The sequence below is a fragment of the Canis lupus genome, chromosome 21, assembly GCF_011100685.1.
Source record: "Canis lupus familiaris isolate Mischka breed German Shepherd chromosome 21, alternate assembly UU_Cfam_GSD_1.0, whole genome shotgun sequence".
NCBI lineage: Eukaryota > Metazoa > Chordata > Mammalia > Carnivora > Canidae > Canis > Canis lupus.
In genome coordinates this window covers 25,649,058-25,675,625 of record NC_049242.1, presented here as the reverse complement: position 1 = coordinate 25,675,625, position 26,568 = coordinate 25,649,058, and the positions used below count along the sequence as shown (strand labels likewise).

The following is a 26,568-nucleotide window of genomic DNA, read 5'->3' as shown; positions in this document are numbered from 1 at the left end:
GAGCCCATATGTTGTGCCCTCTCCAAGCAGGCAAATGTGCCAGGCATTCCTAAAAAGTAACTCATTCAATCCACCTAGAAAGCCTATAGGGTCAGAATTATTACTTGGTTTTACAGATTCCAGGGTAGTCTCTCTGCCTAAATCTTTTCAGCCGATCGATCCCATCCCCTCCTCTGGGAAGCTTTATCAGGATGCCCCATCCCGCACTCATCCTTCCTCCCGTGAACTCACTCCCAGTGATGGTGAGTGAAGGTCCCGATCTCTCCGGTCAGACTGGACTGCTGGCTCCTCCTTCTCCCACCTGGAGCTGCGGAGCAGAGTCCGGGCGAGCCCTCCCATCCCAGCAGGGAAGCCAGCGACCAGAAGACCACGCCCACTCCCCGGGGGGGGGGGGGGGGGCTGTCCGTGGTCCTGAACTCTCCCAGGCCTGTCTCTGGAAGTCGCTTTTTTTTTCTGTTTTAAGTCATCTCTTCCTCAATTTGGGGGAGAAAGTCCAGTCTCCACCTGTGAGGCACCCCTACCCTCTTCTCACTTAGGTCTTTCGCCCACAAACCTCGAAACAAGGAAACTATTTGGAGTAGGAGAAGGGAAATGAAACTAATACGCATTCACTCAACATTTATTGAGCACCTACTATGTGTGGCCCTGTGAATAGAGCTTGGGATAAAGCAGTGAAAAACAGACTTACTTATGCCTTTTTGGAGATTTTTGTCCTGTTAGGTCAGCACTGGAGTTTTCTTTATGCACATTAACCCACTTGATCCTTACAATATGTGTTAAGGTGGATATTATTATGCCCATTTAATGGTGAAGGAAACTGAAGCTTGGAGTGACAAAGGAACCTGCCCAAGGCCAGGCAGCCATAACCAGTAAAGGTAGGAATGCAGGTCACAGACCTAGTCCCTGCCCTCAAAGAGTTCATCATCTAGTTTACCTGTCCCAGTTCTCCAATAAGCATCTCTGGAAAGTGTTCCTTGAGTCTGATCTGAATCTCTCCTGCCACAGCTCTGACTTGGCCTCTCTTTGTTGAGACTTCAGTAGGGTGTAAGATCAGCTTTCATCTCTTTGCAGACACCTGGGGTGCTTCCATGAGCTCCCAGCCCTTTCTCCACCCCCACCTTGCACAGAGGCCTCCCCTCCCCAGGAGGGAGTGAGGTGTGTGCTCTAAAAATACCTTAATCCCTCCCTGCTCTCGCTCTAATTAAGCTGAGTGAGTCACTACTTTAAGTAATTTATTGCTAGTTACATAATTGCTTTAATATTTGGTTCTAGAACTGGGGAACAAAAGTGCCCCCTTCTTTTCAGGGAATTGCTAATCCACAGAGGGGTTTAAGGCCCCTTGAAGGGGGAGATAGGGAGGGATATGGAATCATCTTGGGCAGGCCTTTGCTCCAGTCTGGATCAACACATAGCCATTCCCATCAGGCCCACAGGACTCACCTGATCCAAGGAAGGGCAGGTTTGTGAGAGCACCAACTGTCTACTCTCTGTCATCCACTCTGTGGATTTCTGAGGCCACCACTTCCAACTGACCCAGCCATCAGACCCAGTGTACCCTCAGAAAATTGTGGCCTGAGCATCCCTTCCCCTCCCTGGCCTCTGTCAGGAGGTACAAAGGCCACAGGAACAAAGGCCCAGAAACAGCGAGCTTTTCCTGGGCATCTCCCAGCATATATATTTTTTAAGATTTTATTTATTTATTCATGAGAGACACACAGAGGGAGGCAGAGACATAGCCAGAGAGAGAAGCAGGCTCCTCACAGGGAGCCTGACGTGGGACTCGATCCTGGACCCCGGGATCACACCCTGAGTCAAAAGCAGATGCTCAACCACTGAACCACCCAGGCGTCCCTTTCCCAGCATATTAAAAGCAGCTCTAGTCTATGTGCCCAGGTTGTCAGTTCAAGGAAAACCCAGCACCTCTCATAGCCCTGTAAAAAGTCACACACACACACACACACACAGCCCCGGGGAGGGGGGGGACTGACTGCAAAGGGCACAGAGAAATTTGGAGAAATAGTACTCCTTTCTTGATTGAAATGGCAGTTATATGACTGTATACATTTACTAAAACTCATTGAATCATACACTTTGAATTGGTGATTTTATTGTATGTAAATTATAATACTTCAATAAAATGGATGTAAAAAATTAAAAAAAAAAAAGAAGTTACAGCCCCACCTTCTAAGGCCCCCGCCCCAGCATAAGAGCTGTGCAGAATCAGCAGCCATGCAGAAACCGAGGAGAGGAGGTACAAAAACCATGGAGGCACCTAGTAGGTACCCACACACATGTTTGTTTCACTCAGTTCCAATTAGCAAGGACTCACTAGGCACCTCCTGGGTGCACTTGCACATCCTTGATCTCATTAGCTCTCCCTCAGCTCTCACACGGCCCAGAGTGGGAGCCAAACGGCATGCCAAGTACACCACACACTTGTCTCATTTAATCCTTGCAGCAGCCCTAATGAGGTGGGCTCTATTAACGTCCCCCTTTCACAGATGAGGGAGCAAAGGTGGCAGAACTCACACAGGTCCTGCTGCCAAGAAGTGGAGGAGCTGAGATTTGAACCAGAAGACAGTCCTCAAAGCTTATGCTCATCACCACTGCACTCTATTACCACTGCACCCTTTACCAAACATGGCATGGGTTAGGAGACCATGTATGGGAAATGTGCCTCTGACCTTAGGCATTGAACCACGAGGTTTCCCCTAGGCTTAGCTGTAGAGGCAGGGTACGCTCAAGTGAAGAGGGCAAGAGAGCATGTGTGAGCTCAGAGAGGTGGCAAGAGGCAGGACCGGCTTTGGAAAGGAGAGAACTGGGTTGGGTAGCAAGCCTAAAAGAAACATAAAAGAAGTCAGGCAGAGCCTGAGAAGAAATGAGGCAGAGGACATCTGGCTATGGCCAGCCTGTGCATTAAATGCCTGCTCAGGCCCTGAGCAGCCAGGGCTCCTCATTGTTATTCCTGACTCCGTCTCCCCCTCCCAAAATTCCTCTCTGCTCAGTTTCTCAGCCCTAACAGCCCACTCACAATCACAGCCACCACCTCACCAGGCACAGGCAAAAGTTTCATCCCAAGACTTATCAAAGACTGACTGGAAGATAATGATGCATGTAGCAGGGGGGACCTCTAAGGTTGAGGAGTATGGAAGGGATGCCAAGACGTACAGAAAGATAGGAATTAACTCACGAAGGGAGGGGGCCTCCAGGAAGAGTATGCGGGGGGGGGGGGGGGGGGGGGGGGAGGGGGGAGAAGGGAACAGCATAGGCCATAGCCCAGAGGTGAGAGAGGCTGCACAGGTAGGGAACCAAAGCTAGCCTGGTCTGTATCTATGCTAAGTGTGAGTGTTTCTGTGTGCTGAATGTGTATCTGTGTTGCATGTGTGTGTACTTGGGTTGTGTGCACAGGTGTTTCAGTTCATTCCATTACTAGGTCAGTTTTTTAGGTTTATCCTGCCTCTGTTTCTCAGTAGACACTGATGTCTGTGTTATGTGTGTGTGTGTTGTAGGTCCCTCCGTGTCTTTGTAGCGTGGTCTGCTTCTTTGTGTGTGGGCTTCTGTGTCTGCTGCATTTTTCTCGTGTTTATTTCTGTTTGTTTCTCCATGCTTGGAGCTATATGTTTGTGGGTGGGACACTTGGTCCCTTGGCTCAGGCAGCTGGACCCAGGAGAAGCCTGGGGCAGGAGGGTACTACAGTTGGAATCCCGTTGCACACAATAGCACCTAATGATTGTCAGGCACTTAGTGGGGTGGAAGGCTGTACCAGAGATGCCAATTAACACTGATAATGAGTCAGCGACCTGAGGCCCAGCAGAGGCTGAAAGTGGGTCCCCACTGGCACACAGGCACATGGATGAGCTGGCTGGGCCAAAGCCCAAAATTGCCCCCCAGCACCAGGGGGGAGCCATCTCACTGACTCATCTCCCAGGGAGACCAAAGCCCAGGCTCTGGATAGCAAGAAGGATTGAGATCAAACTCCAGGATGAAAATCTTAAAAGGAAGGACTTTTATTGACTTGGCAATGAACAAGTCATTAGTGTTATCAAGAGAAGAGACAACAGTGACACAGCTTTGCTCTTGGGGGCTACAGTCCGAAGGGGTGACTTATGGGTGCCAGGGCAGGTACTCCAGAGTGTGGAACCCACAGGCAGGATGAGGCAGGGAGGGGTGCTCCTGGAGAAGAGTCTAGAGTTGCCACCCATCTCTGCATTGGTGGGTGGACACCGAAGAACTAGGGCCATAGCTCCAATGGGTGAGCTGGGCTGGGGTATGTCATTCCTCCTCTGACCTGTCTACATGGCTCACTTGTCCCCAGCCACCTCCAACACAGCCATCTTGCCTCTCACCTGGGCCAGCTTCCTCACTGGCCCCTCTAATTCAAAACCCAAAGCTAACCATTACCCTGCTTACACCCTTCCTGGCTTCCCTGTGTGAACTGGGCTTCCGCTACTGGGCCCTTCCTCCAGCCCATCATGACTTCCTGCTGTTTTTCATACTTTTGCTTGTGCTGGCTTTTTGCCTAGAATCCCCTTCCTCTCCTCCCTCACCTGGAAAACTCCTATTTATTTTTCAGGGCTAAGACCCAGCATCACCTCCTCAGGGAAGTCTCCTTCTGGTCAGCAGCCCCAGCAGGGGCTTTCCTCCTTCCCTGCACTCACCCCATAAGGCCCATTGCCTTCCTCTAACAAAGGGGAGGGCAAGGACTGTCCAGTCCACCTCCTCGGCCAGGGTGACAAGCACAGAGCAGGGCACCTGAGGGCATCATCAAGGAGGGGTGGGATCAGTGAGATGGCTCAGTGGGGGCCCAGGGCACACCAAGTCCTGAGAATGACATTCTTCGGCAGCCCCAGCACTACTCAGGTGGGGCAAGGCAGTCACGGCAAAAGTAGCTCCAGCCTGATAGCAGACCAATGGGTGCCTGTGGGTGCACCCAGAAAGCACTGGTCGTACCTGGGTCCAACCAAACATCAGAGAACATGACAAAATGCATGTGCAGAAGCAGGGCCTGGCTTCTGGTCCCAGCCGTGAGACCTGCCAACTGTGTGACCTTGGGCAAGTTGGCACCCTCTCTGGACTTTGGGTTCCCATCACCCGTTTGTTCCCCCAGACCTCCGTTCTTTTTTTTCTTTGACAGCGTCTGTGGGGCAGCCCTTTATTCGTGGCTCTGGCTCTCAGATCTACAGCACTCTCCTAGCCCCCTGGGCTTCACAGATGCTAGTCCAGAGTACCTCAACATGCCCTGTCTTTTCCCCTTCATCCTGCCCCATCTCCACAATGGTCCCTTCATCAAACTGCCTTCAACGAAACTGCATAAATGTGTCATCTGTTTCCCCTCTACAAAACAGTGTGAGCTCCTTGAAGGATTGTTGAGGTGATTAAAAGAGATAATTTGAAAAATATAAGGGACACTCTGTAATTATTAGTTCTCTCCATCTAGCCCCCAGACTCCACCCTACTTGGAGTTTTAAGATGACTGAATTCTCTGGCGTGGGAAAGATGCCTGCTTCTCTCCTCTTCTACCCAATCCCTGCCCAGCCCACAGCACCAGGGAGCCTCAGCCCCTGTGCCACCCAGAGCCCAGTTCTGAGCCTCTCGTGCCCCTCCAACCCAAGAGCCCGCCATAGCTCAGCCCAAAGGAAGCTAGCTGCCCGTCTATCTCCCTGTCTGCTCCCTCCATGCCATGGCCAGTGAGGCCGTTGTCTCCTACCCATCACACTCTCAGCTCCACTGGTGTCTTCAAATCCAGCCCCCTGCCTCCAATCCCAAACTTCCAGGAGGACAATGTCTCTTCTTTCCCAGGGAAGGGAATCTTCCTGCCTCCAGCTTCCCACTGCCCAGGCCACCAGGAAAAGTGCGCTGGGGCTCAAACTTGCCCACGCTGAGTGGGCTGAGGCGTGTCCTTCTTTGGCTCCTCCATGACAGCTATAGCTTAAAGAGACTTCAGGGAGTTTACATCTAACTTTTCTGCTAGGGAAGTCTCATCTGCAGTTTCCCTAACCAGGCTGCCCAGCCCCTCTGTTCACACCTCCCTGCACCATGGACAATGGGACTGCCCTGCCCCCTCTCATTGAGCCAAGCTGGGCTTCCAGGATTCCTCCACTGCCCCAGCACTGTTTCAGTACTAAGAGCCCAAGGAGGGAATAGAGGAAAAGCCTTGAATGTTAGAAAAGTAAAAACCTAAAAATGCATCTGATGCAAAGCTGAGGCCCCTCCTCCCTGGTCCCACTCCACTGCTGGACTCCTCTCCATGGAATTTCCATTGCTTAGGGAATAACAGACTTCACAAGTTCTCAGGAGGAGTCTCACAGCAGGCAGATGCTCTGGTACAAACTTCAAAGGCAGCATCTGAGGCCTAGGAGGAGTAGAAATGCCCAGGTGCAGGAGGATGGCTTCATGCCACAGAACTGGATCTCTACTTTGAGCTCTCCATCTGCTCCAGAGGCTGGACAGAGAGAGCCCTTTTAGGCCAGACACACCCCTCTCTGTGCTCCAAGACTTGCCATCTCACTCTGGATCCTGCTATGTGATGCTGAGTCAATCATTACCCCTCTCTGGGCTTCAGGATTTGTATCTATAGAAAAGGACTGGGCTGGGAGTCCCTGAAACTCTCCTAGTGGGGTGCAGGAATGGCCATGTCCAGCATCTCCATGTGACAGCCTGGATCCTGGTTAGTCCGATCTGAGCCTGAATACAAAGACACCATGTTCCTCTAGGGCCCTCACTGACTAGAAGGGGGTCCTAGAGTCTCCTGAGGGAAGCCCAGCCTCACATGTGACAGCCTCTCCAGCCCTTGTCTCTATCGTCAGACAGATGGGACTCAGGAGAGAAAGCGTTGAGTATCCAGACCTTGGGCGTGGCTTTGCTGGGTCAGCAGAGCAGGGGCATGCGCCTTCCCACACATTCACTCACCCAGGCCTTTACACTGAAACACAGATACCCCTATACATGGAGATACACACCCACATACAGTTTTATTAGAACATATGTACCTAATACTGTACACAGAGGTGCCCACACTCACTTACACATAACCATTTACCAATAATCAGCTATAAAAATGGACACTCATATATTCACACATGTGAATATGTCCACACTTTTATACACTGACCCACACACTCTTATACTTTCACACCCATATACATACATGTACAGCTGGAAGCTCATATTCCTGTTCACACACACACACACACACACACACACACACACACAGAAACACAAATAAACCAATCGGTCTTATCCCTCATCTCAGGATCAAGCAAATCACAATCCAGTAGAAACCCAGACTCCAACTGCAATGTCAGTCTAGATCTGTTTCCAAATCTAAACTTGTTCTCGAACTGTGAGGAGAAAATACCTGTCTGTCTTTGCTATGTGGGGTCCAGTCCCTCCTCAGTCCTCCTTCCTCCCTATGCCATGTCAGCAGTGCCCTCTCATCCCGGCCTCAGTGGGAGTGGCGAACGATGGGCTACTCTTCCTCTGCCCTTCATCCCTGCTCCTTGCCGAGCCCCTTCCTCCCTCTGGCCTTTCAAACACAAGGATGATCTGGGCTGCCACCCCGCTGTGACAGCAACCCCTGTTGGAGACAGGTGGTGTTACAGCACAGCTCTATGGTACACAGTCTTCACTCCCCAGGCTGGGGTAGAGGGGAGCAGAGTAGAGGGAGGAGGAAAAAGAGGAAAAGGAAGAGGAGGAGCAAAGTACTGGAAGTACCACGGATGAACTTGAGAAGTCTCAGGCTGTTTTGTTTCTCCAACCCTAACCATTCAGCCCAGACAGCAAGATCAATCTTCCCAAAGTCCAGCTCTAATCAGGCCCTACCCCTGCTCCAAACTCTTGGGAAGATCCTGGTGGGTCATGATAAGAAGTCCAAATTCTCAGGGTGCCTGGATGGCTCAGTGGTTGAGCATCTGCCTTTGGCTCAGGGTGTAATTCTTGGGTCCTGGGGTTGAATTCCATATCAGGCTCCCTGCGTGGAGCCTTCTTCTCTCTTTGCCTCTCTCTGTTCTCTCATGAATAAATAAATAAAATCCTAAAAAAAAAAAAAAGGTCCAAATTCTCAGCCTGGAATTGGTTGTCTGGGGTCCGCCTAGTTCACTTCTTAGGCTCATACCCCAAGGGACTCAGTCTTTGCCTTCTGTCCCTGAGTCAGGTCTTTTTTTTTTTTTTAATATATGTATTTTTTAATTAATGAATTTATTTATGATAGACATAGAGAGAGAGAGAGGCAGAGACACAGGAAGAGAGAGGAGCAGGCTCCATGCCGGAAGCCCGTTGTGGGACTCGATCCCGGGACTCCAGGATCGCGCCCTGGGCCAAAGGCAGGGGCTAAACTGCTGAGCCACCCAGGGATCCCGAGTCAGGTCTTTTTAACTCTGTTCCTCTGCTGAGATGTCTAGTTGTATCTTGCCTGTCCTTCAATACCTGGCTTTTGCCATTCATGGAAAGAGCAGAAACTTTGGGAGTGGGCAGACATATGCTCCAAAAGTCACCGGCTGAATGCCTCTGGGCAAGTTATTTCCCCTCTCTGATCCTCTGTTTCTTCACCAGAAAACAGCAATCTCTTGGGTTTGTGGTGAGGATTAAATGAGATCATAGATGTGAAAACAGTGCTCTGGAAGCTGTAAACTTCTGTGTGAATGTGTGAAGAGTCCTAATTATGGCTTAATCCCTTTATCCCTACCCCCACCTGCCTTGCCCAACACACAGCAGCCTGAGTGGTCCCTGAGAGAGGGATCGACACTTCTCCACCTTTGGGCCCTGCATCCCCCAGACCCCTCCCGGGCCTGTTCCCAGCCCACCTCGGCAGCAGGGTGCGCATTTGGACGCAAGGAGGCCAGACTAAGTATGCTTACTGCAAATTCATGCCAGACTACAACTCCCAGAATGACTCACAGATTGTTCTGGGTGTGGCCACTGGCTTAACCCCTTCCTCTTTGAGCCCTTTCCTTCATTGTGTCCTCTGGGGGTTAGTCCCTGGCCAGTCAGGGCAGCTTAGGGAGGTGGTCACATGTCTCTGAAGGCCCTCAGCCCCTCCCACAGAGCAAACACTTCTCACCATTCCCACCACAACTCCATTTCAGACCTCTTTGTGTCTCCCACACGATGACAGCTTCTGGGCTCTTAGCTCTGGTCTCTCCTTCTCCAGGCCCCCACCAAATCTTTCTAAAAGTGTAGGTGAGTGTGGGTGGTTTATAATGGCAACAGCTAACCTTTATGAGCACCTGCTGCATGCCTGCCACTAAGCTCTCCACTTCCAGATTCTTCGCAGCCATCCTGCCAGGAAAGTATTAATATTCCCACTCCACTATTCACACGGGGTTCAGAGAAGTTAAATAGCTTGCCCAGAACTACATAGCTACAGCATAGTGGTGCTGATATTTGAAGCTCCACCCATCTACCACCTTTTCTATTCTATTCTCAAAGCCTGGGGTGGCTCAGTTGGTTAAGTGTCTGCCTTTGGCTCAGGTCATGATCTGGGAGTCTGGAGCCCTGGAATGAAGCTGACATTGCCATCGCCATCATCATCAGGCTCCCTGCTCAGCGGGAGTCTGCTTCACACTCTCCCTCTGCTCCTCCCCCACTTGTGCACTCTTGCTCTCTCTCAAATAAATAAATTTTTTAAATCTTAAAAAAAAAGAGTCAGAACCCAGAAACCTCAAGGTCCACGTATTTCAGCAACTACACTGTTGGGAAGTCCTCCCAGATGCCTGACTTAAATCCCTTCTGCTGCACCAGGCCCCAACTGCCTCCTGTTTTTCGGGGAGGGCAGTGAGAAGGGTGACTTCAGGGAATCCGAGAAGTGGGTCACGTCACTGGGGACCTGGCCTTTCCCAGGGAGCGGGCGGCCGAACAATGGGAGATAAATGTGTTGAAAACATCCGTTACTAAATATATCAACTTCCCGAGAAGATGGGGGTGCTGACAGGGAGCCTGTGGCCCCTAACCTTGAGGCCACAATCTTGTGGCTCAGAGAAGCTGGGGCACTCAAAGCAGCAGACAAGGCTGTTCTGGCTGTCCTGGGGGCTGGGGCAGAGGGGGTGGGAGGCAAGCATGGAAGGGGGCGATGTCTCATCCTCTCAGACAAAGCTGCCAAGCCCAGGCTGGCTCATTTGCATATTATTTTGCATTCATTTGCATGCCACTTTCTGGAAGGGGTTCACATTCAACTGCTGCCTTTCCCCCATTTTCAGGGTCTCTGTTCACTGAAAACGCCATTCTTAAGCAAGGAGGAGCCCTTCAGCAGCCCTGATGGGGTGCTGGGAGAGCAAGAAGTTGCAAATTCCTAACAATGCCTACATGTTAAAGCTGCGGGGGCGGGCGGGGGGGGGGGGGGGGGGCACCTAGGCTATGGAAAGTGCTTCTTGTAGTCTAAGTCTAGCCCCAATCTTCTCATTTCTCTGTCTCTGTCCAGGCCTCCTCTTACCCTTGCACTTTACGCTTAGGCCACTCTGAACTCCTCCAGTCCTCACATAAACAAAACCATACTTGCTCTCAAGACCTTGCACAAGGCTTTGGCTCTTCCTGGAGCTGTCAGTTCTGTCTGAAAAAGTGACTCTTCCTTCTAAGGCCAGCCCCAATAGCCTCTCCTCTTAAAGACCTTCCCCAAACACTGGCAGAGGTTGGGGGGGGGGGGACACTGGGCCTTCCTCCATGTGACCATTGCTCTGTCCTGCTCCCCACAAAGCTGGTATGTTTGGTTGGGTAGCATGGCAGTAAATATCTGCTGAATGAATGAACGGATCGTGATCTCCCTTCTGTCTCTCTCAGCCCCTGCCATCCCCCTCTCCCTGGATGACATCACTCACCTGCAGGAGGGGCAGAGCTGGAGAGGGCCTGTCTCTAATTCCCCTTTCTGTCCTGGAAGACTTCCCCCTCATGCCCACAGCCCACTCTCAGAAAGCCAGGAGATTCCACACTCCTCTGTGCTGGTAGGAAGTTCTTCCTATTGTCTATCCTCACTCCCTTTCTTAGCTATTATTTTTGGAGAGGGGTCAGGGACCACTCCATCTCAGTTTTACCATATGTGTGGGAATAAAGGCCCACTCTCTGCCCAGGATGTGTTCATACCACTCCTGAACCATTATGCCCCAGCTTGGCCCTACTTTTAGTGACCCAGGATGGAGAAGGGACACAAGGCCAAGTAGCCAGGCCCTATAGAGGAGTCCAGGACAAACATAACACTCCAAGGGAAAGGTTGCTCAATAGGAAGGGGATGAGCAGCCCCTCCTAGGGGGTATGTAAGCAGAACTGGATAGATCCTAGGCAAGTTGCAGAGAGGAGTAAAGCTACTGCTAGAACGTGGCTCAGATGCTCTACATGTTCTCTCCCGCTGGGAGGCTGCACTGAGCCCAGGTGTCCAGCCCTGTGCTGGGAAGCACGAGGAGATGGCTCCTGCCTTAGAGGAGCTCCTTGGCTAGCTGGGTAAGGACCTCGCACACAGAGGCATCATGGGGGAAGGCCGAGTCTGGGCCACAAGCTTGATGCCATACTATCAGGGAGACTCCTGGGTGGGTCACAGAGTCAGAAGGAGGGGAAACTGAGGAGAGCTTTCTAGGGGAGGCTTCCTATTCAAAAGCTTTTCCTTAGCAAACTAGTCCTATGAAGAGAAGGCCAAGCCCCTTCACTTGGCATTTGAGAGTCTACAGAATCTGGCCCTTCCTGTCTTCTCTTCCTCCTCTCCACTCCCTTCTTGCTCCCACCAACCCAAACTCTTTCTGTCCCTTGATCACATAGCTCTTTCTCACATCTACCCACCTTCATGTACTGTCCCCTCTGCCCCTCCCCACACAGGCTATTCCCATCTATCCTTCAAGGTGCAGCTCAACTGTCTCCTCCTTTGAAGCCCTGGCTTGGTGCGGGCTCCACAGTTCATGGGGCTTCCCTCTGCACAGCACTGTTCCCACTGCAAGGTTGTATGTTTCCACTCCTGCCTCTCTCATCAGACCAGCAGTCTCCGAGAGCAGGGTCTGGGGCTGTGTCCATTCTGGTCCCCCAGTGACCAGGCCAGCAGGCATTGAGCACGCATTGCAAAGTTGCTGTTGAGTGAATAAATGAACGAATAAGCACAAAAATCCAGGACGGGAGCATGCTGAGTGGGTAGGTTGTATAGGCCGGAGCAGCAGGAGCCAGGGAGTGCAGGCCTGACTTGACAGCAGGCCGGCTCAGGGTGAGACTCCCAGGCCATTAAGACTGAAGGCGGGTACTGCTGGGCGCTCTGCCTCCCCTATTTGGCTAGATCCCAGCCAAGCCATCAGCAGTCCCTGCGGACCCGAGGCTAGAGTGGGAAGCAGAAAGAGAGGCAGGAGCTGTTTGGTGGGCTGGGGCAACTGGGGGCTGCAGAGAGGATAAAGGCGATTAACCCTCACTGAGCCGACCCAGCTCAGGCAACCAACAGGTCCCCTGCGGGGCCTGAGGAAGGAGACTGAGGCTTGCATCTGATGAAGAGCTTCAGCCCTGGCCTTGTAGCCAGAAGAGGTTGACAAAGCCACAGCCTCAGTTTCCCTGTCTGGGAAAAGGCGACTCCATAATTTCTAACCCTCTGCACCTTGGCTGGAAACCCTGTGGGGTCCTCTTCTGCTACCTTGTTGGCCTGAGCTTTCCAAGAGCTTTTCCCTCCAACATCCTGACACTCCGAAGTCCTGCCACTGAGTCCAAGCCCAAGTCACCTTGATATTCCCCATCTCATTGTCTTTCCCAATTTCTTCCTTCATCTGCTCCCTTGGTCCACCAGGTTCCAGACTTCCCTGATGCCCACACTGGCCTGGCCTCCACCTTGTCTCCTTGCCCCATCTTTCTCTTCCAGTTCAACCTTGACGGTACCACTGAGGCAGCTTTCTAAAACCCAAACCTGATTCTGTCCCCACCACAGAGAATCTTCTCAGGCTCCCTAGAGCCCTCAGGATAAAGCCCAAGAGGTCTGGAGTTCAAAGTCCTATAGGATGTGGCTGCTGCTTACCGCTTCAGCCTCTTCACTGCTCCAGGAACATGCCCCATCCCCACCCAGGGCCTTTGCTTGTGGTGCACCCACTCCACCCCCACCTGTTAGCTTGATCTTGATCTTTATACTTAATTATTCTCAAGCTATTTTATGTCTAGGAAGCTTAGGAGGCCCCAGAGGGCAGAGCCATTATTGCCTATTTCTTTTCTTCATCTCCCCACAGGGTGCAGAATGAATTGTCCTGGGCTCACAGAGGTGGTCGCACATTCAGCCACCCCCGCCCTGCCTCAGTGGGCCACAGTGTCCCAGCTGTGTCTTCAACCACCAGGGGAAGGAAACATCCACCTACGCACAGTTGGATGAATACACACACAGATACACACATACACATACACCAGCCACACAAGCACCAATATACACTCATGTCCACCAGCACCATGATCACACGCCCACACCCACTTATACTAACAGACATCCACATCTACACACACACGTACACACACAGCTCAACACTAATATACACACACTAGCAAGAACACAAACATGAGTGTACATGGAATCAAACAATACATTCAAGATTGAGTCACTCTTTTGCAGATGTAGGCACACATATTAACATGCATGCCAACATACAAACTCAAACTAACACACATACACACCTATACACAATGTAACCTGCACTCACACGTATAGAGATGAACACTTTCAGTCACACAGGATTACTCACACATCCTGACAGGCTGCTGCACATCCAACCACCAAGGACTCCACAGACCCCTGCCCACCCCACATGCCACCTCGCACATCACACATGTACACACATACACGTACCTTCCTGTGCAGGCACAGATTTGCACCTCCACTCACTTGGAGACACACATGTCACTTGTCCCTGACGTTGGCAGCTCTCGGATGGTAGAGGGGCACTTCCACAGAACCCCCCATTCCACTCACCTGCACAAGTACCCCCCAAGTGTGGACACACATGAGGCTGGTGCACAGAGGCCTCATTCAACCAGCCATGGCTCTCTCTGGGACAGGTGTTTTGGGGGTAAAGTTGCCTAAACTGGTGGCTATGAATCCCAATCCCATGAAAGGCAATGCCCCAGACCCTCTTCTGTTTCAGTGCCACTTACTCGTTCATATTCATGTTTGTTTTCTCCCTCCCTCATTCTCTCTCTTTCACACGTGGGAGTGCGGGCACATGGACAACACACCACACACAACACACACACACACACAACACACACACACACACACACACACGCACACACGTGGTCCCAGACGTCTCATCCTTCTCCAGGGTTCTGAATCAGTTTATCTCAGCCCCCCAGAGCTCCTTGGAACTCCCTGCAGACCTCCCCTACCCCCAGCCCTTGAAAGGATAATTAGGTTCATTACCAACCCCTCCCCCAGCCCCTTCTATGGGACCCTAGCCCCATCACCCTCTAGGTTGATGCCAGACACCCCCAACGCTGTGCAGAGGCCCCCAGGCTATAGTCCAGCAACCAGCACCCAGGAACAGGATCGATCCTCCCACGTGGCTCAGCTCCACGCCAACCCCGGCTCCTCACAGGCACTCCCAGGACCCTGGTTCATGGTGCTTCTTGCAGCCGCTCACCCAAGCCTCCAGCCCCTCAATAGTACTCACGGCTCAGCCGGTCGCGCTGCCGGGTACTGCTGGCTCCTGCAGAGGATGGAGTGGCCGCATGCCTGCCCCATCGCTCCTCATCGTCTGCCTCCCCAGCCAGACTAAGGTGGCACCTCGCCCTGTCCACCCTGCCCGGGGTTCCAGGCAGGGTGCCTGGCCCAGTAGGCACGGGAACCAGGAGCGGTAGCCTGTCCCCAACTCAGCCTGGACTCAATACCCCAATCTCGTGCTGCTGCTGCCCCAGTTGCTTCCACCTCTCCGGCTGCCACTGCCTCTGCCGCTAGGCTGGCTCTGGGAGGAGGTTGGAGCAGGTCTGATAATGCAGAAGGGGGAGGGAGGAGGGAGGAGGAACAGAGAGGCCCAGACAGAGAGGGAGAGAGGGAGGGAGGGGTAGGGAGAGACTCTGGCTGGGAGAGGAAAAAAAAGACTCTCACACAGAGGAACGGACAGAGACCGAGAGAAACAGACAGGAAAGAGAGAAATACATGAAGGAGAGAAGAGAGAGATCAGAGCCTCAGAGAGATCAAGATGGAAATATAGAGAGATCAGAGAGGCATAGGGAAAACACACACAGAGGAACAAAGACAGAAAAGAAAAGGGGGGGAAGCAGAGATGAGAGATAGAGGAAGAGAGAGAGAGAGAGAAGCAGAGGATGCCAGGGAGGTATGAGGATGGATTTACACAATGCAGAGTACAATGGGAACTGGGGATGAGGGGCAAATGGATGAGACCCAGACCCTGCGGTACCCCATTATAGAGGCCCTCAGGATCAAGGGACACTTCTGCATCCTTCTGAAGTATGGCAGGGCCAGGCCTCCAGGCAGAACCAGCTCCTCTGGGCTCCCTTACAGAGTTTGTATTATGTCCTGGGGTGCATGGAGCTGTGTACACAGGGGCTCTGGGTACTTTTGCTAATGGTCTTTGGACTCAGCCTTGTCACAGAGTCCACTTTTTAGTGGCTCTGTTTAGCTGGGGCACTGTGGGACCTGATGCTGAAGCATGCACTTTTTTTTAAATTTTATTTTTAACTAATCTCTATAACCAACATGGGCTCGAACTCACAGCCCCAAGATCAAGAGTTACATCCTCGGGGTACCTGGGTGGCTCAGTGGTTGAGCATCTACCTTTGGCTCAGGGCATGATCCTGGGGTCCGGACCAAGTCCCACATCAGGCTCCCCACACGGAGCCTGCCCCTCCCTCTGCCTATGTCTCTGTCACTCTCTCTGTCTCTCTCATGAATAAATAAAATCTTTAAAACAAACAAGAGTCACATGCTCTATGGAATGAACCAGCCAGGTGCCCAGAAGCATGCACTTCTACTAGGAGTTGTGGGCACCCAGGCCACAGCCTGCCCACTTGGTTTTCACTGTGCACAGACTATCTGCATGAGAGAAAGCCTGCTGGACCTCTGCTCTGTTGCCAGAGAAGACTGCTCAGGAGGGAGCATTAAGCCAATGGAATGGGCTCATTTTAGCAATGGGACAAGTAGGGAGCTGTCTCACTAGAGTCTTTGGACAGAAAAGAAAAAGCTCCACACTTCGAGGCAGGAAATAGGGGTTCAATGCTGGCTCCTCCACCAACTTATTCATTCATTCACAAACACCTACCATTAGCCAACTTCATTAGATGTGACTCAGACTGTTTTTTGCCTTGGAGCAGCACCCAGTCAAGGTGTGTGTGTGTGGGGGGGTACAACTTGTAGTATGATGGAAGCACAGTCTGTAGTGCCCAAAAAGGGCCCCTGACTTAGTCGGGGGTTGGTGAGCATTTCTGTAGGAGATGATACCACTGGGTCTTAAAGGGAGGGAACCCAGGAGAAGGGGGTGTACTCTAGCCGACAGGGACTAGGTGTAGCCCTCACCAATAACCTCACCTCTGACCTGTGGCTTTGGAAGTTTCAGGAAAGAAAATATGAGGGAGCTTTTGCTTCCCACTGTGGCTCCAGAAGGTAGAATTTCAGACCTCTGAAAGCTCTGGCCACACTGTTTTCTCAGCCTGACTCATACCTGGGACCTTCCTACTTCATGCCTGCCAGCTAGGAAGGCATTTTTCAGGTCCAGAAAGCCCCTACCCTGGACCATGTCCAGGCTTGGCCTCTCACAGTTCCCCTTCACGCCCCGAAGAGCCTGGCAGTAAGAAGCTGAGTCCGAGGTGTTTTTTAAAGACACTGGTTTAAAGGAGGGCACCTCCGGGCACAGGGGAAGCAGGTGCGTTGAGGCCTCACCTACCCCTTAGCCTCCTCTCTGCCCTCCCACTCTGGAAACGATGGTGAAGGCCTCATCTTCAGAAATCTCCTGGGAATAAACTCAAGCAAGTCAGGTAGGAGGGAAGGTCTCCTCTCATCCTACTGCCACACCAGACTCCACAGCTGACCCAGGAGTAAGGAGTGTGCAGGAACGAGGCACAATATCCAGGACTCCTGGGTACTCAGGTACTCCAGGACTTAGAGCCCAGGCAGGTGGAAGTTCAAATCCCAGCTCTGCCATGCACCCTGGGCAAGTCATTTAATCTCTCTAAACTTCAGTTTAGTTTTCTCATTCAAAAGGAGAGGTCACAATTTCCAAGCTCAAAGAGTTGTAAAGCTTTGGAAATGCCTGTCAAGTCCGGGTAAAGTCTTCCTCCCATCTCCACCCTGAAGAGGTGGACTGGATGGCGCTGAGAGGGAGTAACGGCCTCAGATGTTGGGGTAGGGGCTCCTGTAGCGCAGTGCCCGGATGGCGGGGCGTGCTTCTGCAAGGGGAGAGGGCCAAGGCGTCCCTCCGCGGGCGCGGCAGGAACCGCAGGCCCCGCCCCGCCCCGCCGCAGGCCCCGCCCCGCCGCAGGCCCCGGCCGCTCTCCCGGGTGCTGATCCGGGCGTGCCGCGCTCACGGGCCTGGCCCTGGCCCTGGCCCTGCCCCCGCCGCCGCCCCCGCCCCGCAGACACGGGTTTTCGCTAGTCGGGGGAGCTGGCGGGAGGGGAGAGGAAGCTGGGAGGCGGGGGGCTGCCCAAAGGGACGGGAGGACGCAGCCTCTGGGATCCAGCCTCCGCCCTGCGCCCACTGCCTCGCGAGCACTGCAGGCTCCAGCTACCTCCTCGCTGCCAAAGAAGGCGGCTTCTGCTCAGAGCCCTCTCCCGCCCCCTTCCTGCGCGGCTGCTTCCCTCCCACCTTCCAGACGGCCCCTCCTGCGTCTCTCTCGCTGGCTCTTCCTCCCTTTGCCCCCTCAACATGGGTGCTCCTCGCAGAAGCGCCGGGCCCTGTCTCTCCCGCTTCTCCACCCCACCGCCAGGGAGCTTGGAGCCTTCCCCTGACGCACTGACTTCAGCGACCCTCCAGCCCTCCGTACAGGCTGCCTCCTGGGCATCTGCGGGGCATCCCAGAGGCCCCTCGCACTCAAATATTCAACATCTAACCTGTCTTTTGTTTCTATCAAAGGCATTAGCAAAGTTCTAATTCTGTCTGGAAACTTCAAAGTCGCTTTGCCTCTTCCTTCTCCTGCACTTCCTATGTCAACTCTGTCACTGTCAATTGTCCCTCCGTAATTCTCTCACATCTGTCCACTGCCTCCATCCCTTGGGCCCAGCTGAGTGCACCCTCCTCTGGTCTTTCTCCAGCCCCCTGCCCCAATTCAGCTCTATTCCACTCCACCCTGCACGGGGCACTGACTATCTAGCTGGTCATGTAACCCTTTTTCAAAACCCTTGCATGGCTCCCCAGCGCCTTCAGGATAAAGGACAAGTTTCTTAGCCTGGTATTTGAAGTCGCTCATGTTCGGCTCTGACTAATCAATCTCCATCCCCTGCTCCACACAGAGCAAGGTCTATTCCCTAAGCACAGGTCAGTTCTTTCTCCCTCCTTAACTTGGTGCCGTCTGGTTCCCAGCCTCACTTCCCTCTCCTCTTGCTTTTCTCCACCCATCCCAAATCCTGGCTTAGCCTCCTTGGATCAGCTCAGCACACACCCTCTCCTCACCCACAGGGGACAGGGTAGGCAGGAGGGATCTGTGGGTTCTGGGCTGAGAAGCCTTTGGCTACCTCCCTCTTCCCACATCATCTGTCCCACCTTTCACCCCTGCACAGGATCACCTCATTTCCTCTACTGGATCACACTTTTCTCAAGGACAGGCCAAGTCCTATTCACCTCAGCCCCAGCCCCCAGGCTTTGGGTGGCCTCACCAGGTATGAGTGAGAAATGTTGAGGGAAATAGGAAGGAAAGAAACACAGGTGAATATGGAAGGGAGACAGTGCTTGAGCTCAGGGCAGGATCGCATCAGAGCAAGTCCTCAATAAAAGGCTGCATGTGGATGTGGGGACACAGGTGGTTCCCACTGCCCTACTCTGTGGGAACCCGTCCCCACCCTGACCCAAGGGCAGGCTGAAGCCACAGAGGACCCCTCAGCCTTCTCGGGGAAAGGCTGGTAATTGACAGAACATGGATTTCACAGAGGCTCGGCCTGAAAACCCCTGGGTGACTCCCTCTGGCTGGGAGCCAAGATGGGCCCACATCTGGGTCTTGGCAACTGAAGCCCAGGGGTGGGGGGAGTGGGAAGCTTGGAGCCACCTCACAGTGCTTCTCTGCCTTCCCCTTAGCCAGGAAACTGCCACTTGGGACTCTAAGGACAATGGCTCCTCTTGTCTTTGTCAAGGAGCCTGGCATAGCTCCGTGTCCTCACACTAAGCACAGACCCCATCACAGCACAGGTGACAAAGGAATAAAAAACTACAAAGGCTCCAGAACAGCTGTAAGGTGGTGTGGTTTCTTCAACACCTCAGGAAGATGGCTTTGGGGACCCAAAACTGAGGGTTGAAGCACTGTGTGGGCCTGCTTCATGTCCAGGATCAGTCAGAGCTGCCCTATAAAAGAAGGGGTGACCTCACACGGGGGTAGTAAGCTCCCTCATTGGGCAGGGGAATAAAGTGGTGGAGCAGATGGCCAGTTCAGAAAGGGGTGAGGCAGTCAAAATTCAGCCCCTCAACCCAGAACCCAGTGACCCTGTCTCCGTAGCCCTGTAGATTTCGGGGGGTGGGTGCTGAGCTGGCCCATGGAGGGTGAGCTTGAGATGCACAAAGAAAAGGAAGAGAGGGAAGTCAGCCTGGGACAGAGGTAGACCAGACGCTTTGAAGTGTCTTCTGCCTAAGGTCGAGGTCATCTCCAGGAATATGGCTCAGGCACCACAAGGTGTCAGAGCCAGTGGAATCCCATTCCTTATGGTGCAGGGGGGGAAACAAGGGGGCAGAAACATGCCCAGGCCACACAGTGAGTAAAAGGCAGGGCGAGCACCAGCGAGTCCCGGCCACTGCCCTACTCCACTACCTCCTCTTCTTTGTAATCTTCCAGCTCTCCTTCCTCCTCCTCACTTCTTCCACCAGGCACAGGACTAGGAAAGAAGGCTGTGGATACAGTCCGTGGTGGAATTTCAGCAGGGATAGGTCAAAACAGAAGTGGCCCCTGGGGCTTCACACTCTGGGGAAGGTTTTGCTCTCCCTGGGGTTTTGGCCCCAGCTCCCTCACCTCCACCACCCTCCAATGCAGCAGGATCCTCCTCCCAGGGGGCCCTGAGCTGCCCACACAGCCCTAATCTACCTCTTCCCCCTTAACTCCCCGCACCTGAGCGGGGGCGGGAGGGGGTGTGACTCAGTGGGATAAAGGCAGCTGCTATATTTGAATGATTACATAAGGCAGGAGGGAGGCAAGTGCACTGTGCCTCCATCAAGGTCGGTAGACAAGCTAAGGCTGGGCACAGGAGCCAGGGTCTCCTCCCTCCAGCACACAGCTCCAGCCTGGGCTTGGACAGGTGGAAGGTCCTATGAAGTCCTGGGATTTGTGAGCTTGCTTTGCTGGACTGTGAGGGAGGTCTTCCCTAGGGCTGACCACACAAGAAGGGCTCTGTTCCCTCTCCATCTTCTTAGAAAAATACCCTCCCCTGGCTTCAGATCCTCCCCGTAAACTCTCTCCAGAAGGAAAGACAGAACTGAAAACACGGTCTGTCGCTGATTTAGAAAAAGAGTTCCTGCTGGGGAGGACACTAGGCATGAAGCTTTGGCTCACCTGCGCCATCTGGGAAGGACCTGTGTTCCTTCTCAGCCCCACCACTTATTAGTCACCTGACATTGTCAAGTCCATGCCTTGGTTTCTTCACCTATAAAATGAGAATATCTTCCTCATGGGGTTTGTTGAAAGGATTAAATGGAAACACATGCAAAGCCTTAGCCCAGGAGGTGTGGGTACTTCATTGTGGCTTATCAGCATTATCATTTGCATCATTTTCATTGCCAACACTAGGACTGGCTGGAGACCCTCCAGGCTGGAAGGACCCCTTTGCTCCAGGGACTACTGACCTGGGTCAAAGGTGGGAGACCAGAAGAGAGAAGTGATGTCTAAGTCAGGAGCCCGGCTAGATGTGCTGTGTTCCCCTAAGCAAGTCCCTGCCCTCTCTGACTCTCAATCAATAAATGAACCCTCAGCCAATAAAAGACCCAAAGTCCCCAGCTCTGGAGCTCATGTTTGCAAGAGAATCCACCACCCCACCCACCCCATTGGAGATTAGTGACTTGTGTCACTGGAAGCTGGGATGCAAATACAGATGGTCAGGGTGGGTTCTTGGGCTGGTATGAGCTGGGGGTGGGTGCCAGCACAAGGCTCATCTCCTTAGAGCTGCTTGGCAGTTCCTAGGGGACTATGGGGGGCCCCTAGGAGGAAGGCTGTGCCCACCCAGGCTGTGTTGCCATGACGCTGGTCTCCATGGTGCCAGGCACACAGCCCTCCCCTTGTCCAGGAGGGACCGGAAGTGACAGGATCTGGAGGCTCAGGCCCTTGGGTACCCTCAGCCTGTCCCTCTGTCTCCATCAGCCCCCCTGAGATCCCCCCTTCCTGAGGGCCTCAGGAAGGAGGGCAAGGAGGAAGCGTGGTTTCTACCTCTTTTGACAAGAGTACTTCAAATGACTGAGGCGCAGGGAGAGACAGGGGTACAGAAAAGTGAAGGATTGAGAAGCTGAGGAGACAGACGGAGGGAAGAAGGGTGGGAAGGAGGACGCTGTAGTCAGGGAGTGGGATGTGCCTCCCAGGCTGACAAGTGGTGGGAGGGCTGTCCAGCCCATCTCTTTGGTCTCAGTGTTTTGAGGTGTTTGGTGGTGGGAGGACCGAGTGGAGGAGGAGGAGGAGCAGGGTGGGGGCAATTTTCCTAGAGAGCTTTATTGTGGGGGCGTTCAGACACGTGCCATATGTGTGTGTCTGCGCATCTGGAAGCGCAGGCTGAGGTGTGCAGGCACCACATGTGTACAGGGCATGAGTGTGTGTGTATGTGTGTGTGTGTATAGCATGTGTGCGCCTGTGCCACTGTGTCTCCAGGGTGATAAATACAGCAGTAAGAGCTGTAACCAGGGCAGAGAAAGTACGGAAATTTCCACAAGCTGAGAGTGGCATGGGAGAGGGCACACGTTAGGGCTGGAGCAGCTTGGGCTGCTGACCAGGGCACCCTGATCTGGTAGCTCTTCCCTAGCTGGGGGCAAGTGACCTGGGCATATACACACGGTATAGAGGAACAATACAGAAGAGCTTCCTGAAGGAAGTGTCATACTGGAGGAGAGGTTGGGAGGTTCATGTCAGTCGTACTTATGTGTATATGTGAGACAGACATTCCCCAGATTAAGGCCTGGATCACACTTTGGCCACAAAGCTAGCTAAAGGAATAGGAATTATTCTTGTTCTGGTGGGGGAAGACCCCAAGGAGCCCATTTGACTGGGATGTGGTTACATTTAAGAGACAGGAAAGGCAAAACCCCAACACTAGAGGCATGGGCGACAGGCCCCGGGGCACTAAGCTGCACTCACAAGTGGCTGCTCACTGCAGGGTCACGTCACCTTGGCCCTGGTTCATGCTGGTCCCTCTTCTGAAGACACCTTGCCCTCTTCACTCCACCTGCAGAAATCTGCTTATCTTTGTAGTCTCGTCTCCTTCTGTGGAGGCTTTCCTGATCGATACCCCTACCACAAGGGCTTCCCCACCCCCAGCACTTACTTATCTGCTTCCCCTCAGTGTCCAGTAAAGCTCTGCCCACAGTAGGGTTGAAGAAGTGCTTGTTGAAGTAAAATATATTGGGCCTGGAGAAGACTCTGGATGCTATGTCTCCCCAGACATGATTGGGAAGGGGATTGTCAAGGGACAGTGCTAGGTACTTCACACTTATTAGCTCATTTAATCCTCCCATTAGTAGGTACTATTAATATCTCCAAAGTAGATGAGAACAGGGAGGATCAGAGACCTCAGGATGTCAGCCAAGGCTCCAGAGCTTATAGATGCGAGTGTCGGCATCTGCCCAGCTGGCTTTCACACCCATGTTTTTCCAAAACAGTGAGCTGTGGGCAGGGGGCTCGGGAGCCACCGGAGCATGGGACCAGATAAGAAGGCCTTAGCTCCAGGCCCCCTTCCAATCCCTTGGTTCTGGGGGAAGGAGGAGGCAGGGCCCATCTTCCTCATCAATTTCCTGCAGAACCAGGGGTCTCCCAAGGCCCAGAGGCCCTCAAAGCCTGCTGAACACTTTGCAGTCTGGGCAGGTTGAGCAGGAAGGAGGTGGCAGAAAGAGAGAGAGAGAGAGAGAGAGAGAAAGGCATCCCTCCTGCATCACCCAGCCCTCCCCCACTTCCCTCCTTCCTCTCTATCCCCAGTGCCCTCACCACCCAGGCTGATTTGCCACAGCCTTCTCTCCCAGGGCTCAATGTGGTCCCCTGTGATCAGGCCCAGACTTGGGTCACCCGGTCCTTCTCTCCCAATACCTCAATCCACCCCCAGCCCAGCTTGCACTCATCCCTACCACGTGTACCTGGCAAGGCTTCCAGGTTTCAGGGCCATCTTGGGGGCACCTCCTCCTCCAGAAAGCCTCCTTCCTCTCCAAGAGCTGCTCACCACCTCTCAGCAGGTCCAGCTCGAGGCTCCTCACACATCCATCTCTCCCCATCCCCCTCTCTGCTCCCACCAACCCAACCTCAAATAATATGTGAATAAACCACTCAGGGTCCCAAGAGGCCCCATTTCTAGTAGTCCTTGTCACCAAGACCAGTAGAACCTCCTGCCCTAATCCACTCATCCTACTGTTGTCATTGCCATAATTCATTCAGGTTGAGGCCTGGAGGCTCCTGTTGTAATGTCATCCCTGGTCCCAAGGGAAAGCACTTTAAGTTATCATTAACTCCTTCCCCAGGGGATATAAGGGGCCAATTATAAGTAAAGAGAGCACAGTTGACATCAGGAGGGATATGGAGGTGGGAGTCCCCCTCCCCCAAAAGTGGGATAGTAGAACTGATCTCAGTTCTGATTCAGGAGAGCTCTGTGACCTTGGGCAACTCACCTCCCTTCTCTGAGCTCTTCTTCCTCTGTAAGGAGGAGACAGTGCAGAGAGCACAGGGGCTCTGAGCCACAGTGGATACTTAGAAAAAGGCTGTTCTCTCCACCTGGCTCCTAGATCCTGGGAGTCCAAAGCACTTGGTGTTGCCTTCCAGAATATCACTAGCCTTGGAGTCAAAGGCAGGGCCAGGTCCCACCCCACACTCTAACAGAACAAGGCCTGGTCTAGGACAGCCACACCGGGGCCTCCAGAACCTGTTCTGGGACCCGCTACGTTGAGCTATCCGTGGCTGCCCCCTGGTGGCCCATTTCAGTCACTGCAACCAATCCCTGAGCCAGGGCCGGGACACTGGCAGCCTAGCACTGGGGCATTTCCGGTCTCATCCACCCTTTCTGGGCCTCAGAACTAGCTGGTCAGTCCAAGGTCAGATCCAGGGAAGAATTCCAGCCCCTGAGCACTTGGACAACAATCTCGTCCTAGCTGCAGGCAGAGTGGTCAGACTTTCAATCTGTCAGCCTAGCCTGGTGCACCCCACCCAGGGCAGGGTAAGCGTGGGAGATGCAGGGGCATAGCCCCAGCCTGTGAAGCTGGCCAGGAAACCCATTCCGCTCTGGCATCCATCTCCCCTTCTCAAGAGACCGGAACAAGGAACCTGGAGTTCAGGTCCCTCAAGACCCCATCCACACAGGGGCCTGCCCCAGGGCAGGATCACATGAATCACAGGTCACGTGACCTATCTCCACCCCACCCCCCCTTTGCCCAGCCCCTACTGGCTGAGGCTAAGGTTGGGAGGTCAGCCCTTCTGCCTGCTGGGCCCCTGGAGAGAGGCCATAATGAGGCTCTAGGCAGAAGGAGGAATGTGGTGTCTGGCACCTTCCCAGGGAGTCCCAAATCGGTCTCTAAACAGCTCGTTATCTTCCCCACTTGCCAGGGCCTCGTCTTGTAGGAGACAAGTAGGCAGTGCCCAGTGAGGGCAGCTTCCTGGTGTAAGGTAGGGCCAATCTCTGGAAGGGCATGCATAGGGACCAAGGGACACCTGAGGTTCTTCTTCCTAACTTAATAGAGCTCCTGTGACTCTGTGTCTCAGAGTGGCTGGTGAGGGGCTGCCCTGAGCCACTCACATGCTACACCTAGGCCCTGGCCCAGACTTTAAACTGCAGCAGGGAAAGGGGCTCGCTCCAGCTGGGGTCTGTCTTGGCCGGGGTCAGGAGCAAGTGGCTAAGCAGCTGAAGGCCCAGGTCCCCCCACCTTCACGGAACTAGGCACTCACTCACCTCTGGGCCTCCTGAACTCCTGTCCCCTCCTATACCAGGACACCTAAAATCCCCAACCAATCACAGGCCTCAGCAACATAGGATAAAATATACAGATATATTTATATTATCAAAAGGCCCCCAAAGTGGGGAAGGGACACCAGGCAGCCTGGGCCCTCGCAGTCTGCCTAGACTGGAAGGGGTTCCTGAAGTCCCCCCGGGCCCAGCTCTAGGCTCCGGAGAAACTTACCCAAGAGCTCCTCCCCATCCCAGCTAGGTGTTCCTGTAGAGCATCCACTCTTTGCTGTTCTGGACTTTGTGACAAGGGGGTGGGCTCCCTTCCAGCGGGGGCCCCAGGGCCTTGGGCCTCTGCAAGGATGGTGGTCCTCTAGAGTTCCCCATTGACGCCCATCCCATGTCTCCAACCCCTCAAACTCAGGGTGGGTGACCCTGGAGAGGGAGCAGGCCAGGCCAGGAGGGCTGAGCACCTGGACAGAGCAGATGAGGGGTTCCTCCTCAGGCAGACCCTGCTGCCGCCCCAGGACGTGGGATGTTGGGGGAGGGGGCTGCGGCTTCCTCATGCGCCCCCTGCTGGTTCACACCAGGCACGTAGGGCGTGAGGGTGTCTGAACAGGAAAGCTTCATGGCGGCAGAGTCCCAGCGGCAGGGGCTGGCTCCTGCGCTCAGACGTTGCGGAGGAGCTGTGGGAAGGCACAGAAGCCCAGACTCCATAAGCACCCTGTGAACGTTCACAGGGGCCAAAGGGGCCCTGCCGAGGCTTCTACGGCTATTCTGTAATGCTGGCCTGGGAAGGCTCAGGTCAGCTGGGGTCCCCAGGGCAGGGCAGAGAGGGGGCTCCTCCAACAGAGCCTGCCAGGATTGGTTGGAGGATGGAGGGAGGGGGCCAGAGGGCAATCAGGAGAGGGGGAAGGAGGACCCCCTCCAGGTCCCAGCCCCCTGCCCACAGGGATGGAAAGCCACTCACAGAAAGGGGGTCTGCGGTGAAGGCAGCCACACTCCGGCGCATTTCGTTCTCACTGCCACGCAGGGGGATCAATGACACGCTGCCCAGCCGGACTTCAGGCACAGCCCGGGACACACGGGAGGGCTCCGAGGGCCACACCAGGCCGTCATGCTGGGGAGCAGGTGAGAAGAGGGCACTCAGCTCACCCGGACACTCAGCTCCAGATCCACCCACCCTTCCCAGAAATGTCTCCGGCTATGATCTGAGGTGACACCCTCAGCTTTGATCCCAGCCAATGTGAGAAGCAGCTGTTAGGAGAACATGACTGTATCCCTGGCAAAACCCAGCCAGTTATGTTACTCAACAACTCCTACCTCCAGGTCCACTGACAAACTGCTCCAAGAATCTGACACCAAGAAAACAGTTCTAGAGGAACATG

The 26,568-nt window shown here is 53.7% G+C and overlaps 2 protein-coding genes across 8 annotated transcripts in view; both read right to left on the bottom strand.

Annotated features, from left to right (window-relative positions):
- PDE2A (phosphodiesterase 2A) overlaps window positions 1-14,889 on the bottom strand; it is a 92,790-nt gene extending 77,901 nt beyond the window's left edge. The window contains exon 1 of one of the 3 annotated variants that reach the window (XM_038568749.1): window positions 14,592-14,889. In XM_038568749.1, the coding sequence (XP_038424677.1) occupies window positions 14,592-14,662 (71 nt within the window). In that variant the 5' untranslated portion in view covers window positions 14,663-14,889. The remainder of the gene's footprint in view (window positions 1-14,591) is intronic. The other 2 variants (XM_038568750.1, XM_038568754.1) reach the window with 2 other exon arrangements.
- A 10,375-nt stretch (window positions 14,890-25,264) lies between these two features.
- ARAP1 (ArfGAP with RhoGAP domain, ankyrin repeat and PH domain 1) overlaps window positions 25,265-26,568 on the bottom strand; it is a 65,309-nt gene continuing 64,005 nt past the window's right edge. For all 5 annotated transcript variants that reach the window (XM_038568744.1, XM_038568746.1, XM_038568745.1 and 2 more), the window contains 2 exons: window positions 26,151-26,300; window positions 25,265-25,866 (listed from right to left, as the gene is read on the bottom strand). In XM_038568744.1, coding sequence (XP_038424672.1) covers window positions 25,849-25,866; window positions 26,151-26,300 — 168 coding nt within the window. In that variant the 3' untranslated portion in view covers window positions 25,265-25,848. The remainder of the gene's footprint in view (window positions 25,867-26,150; window positions 26,301-26,568) is intronic.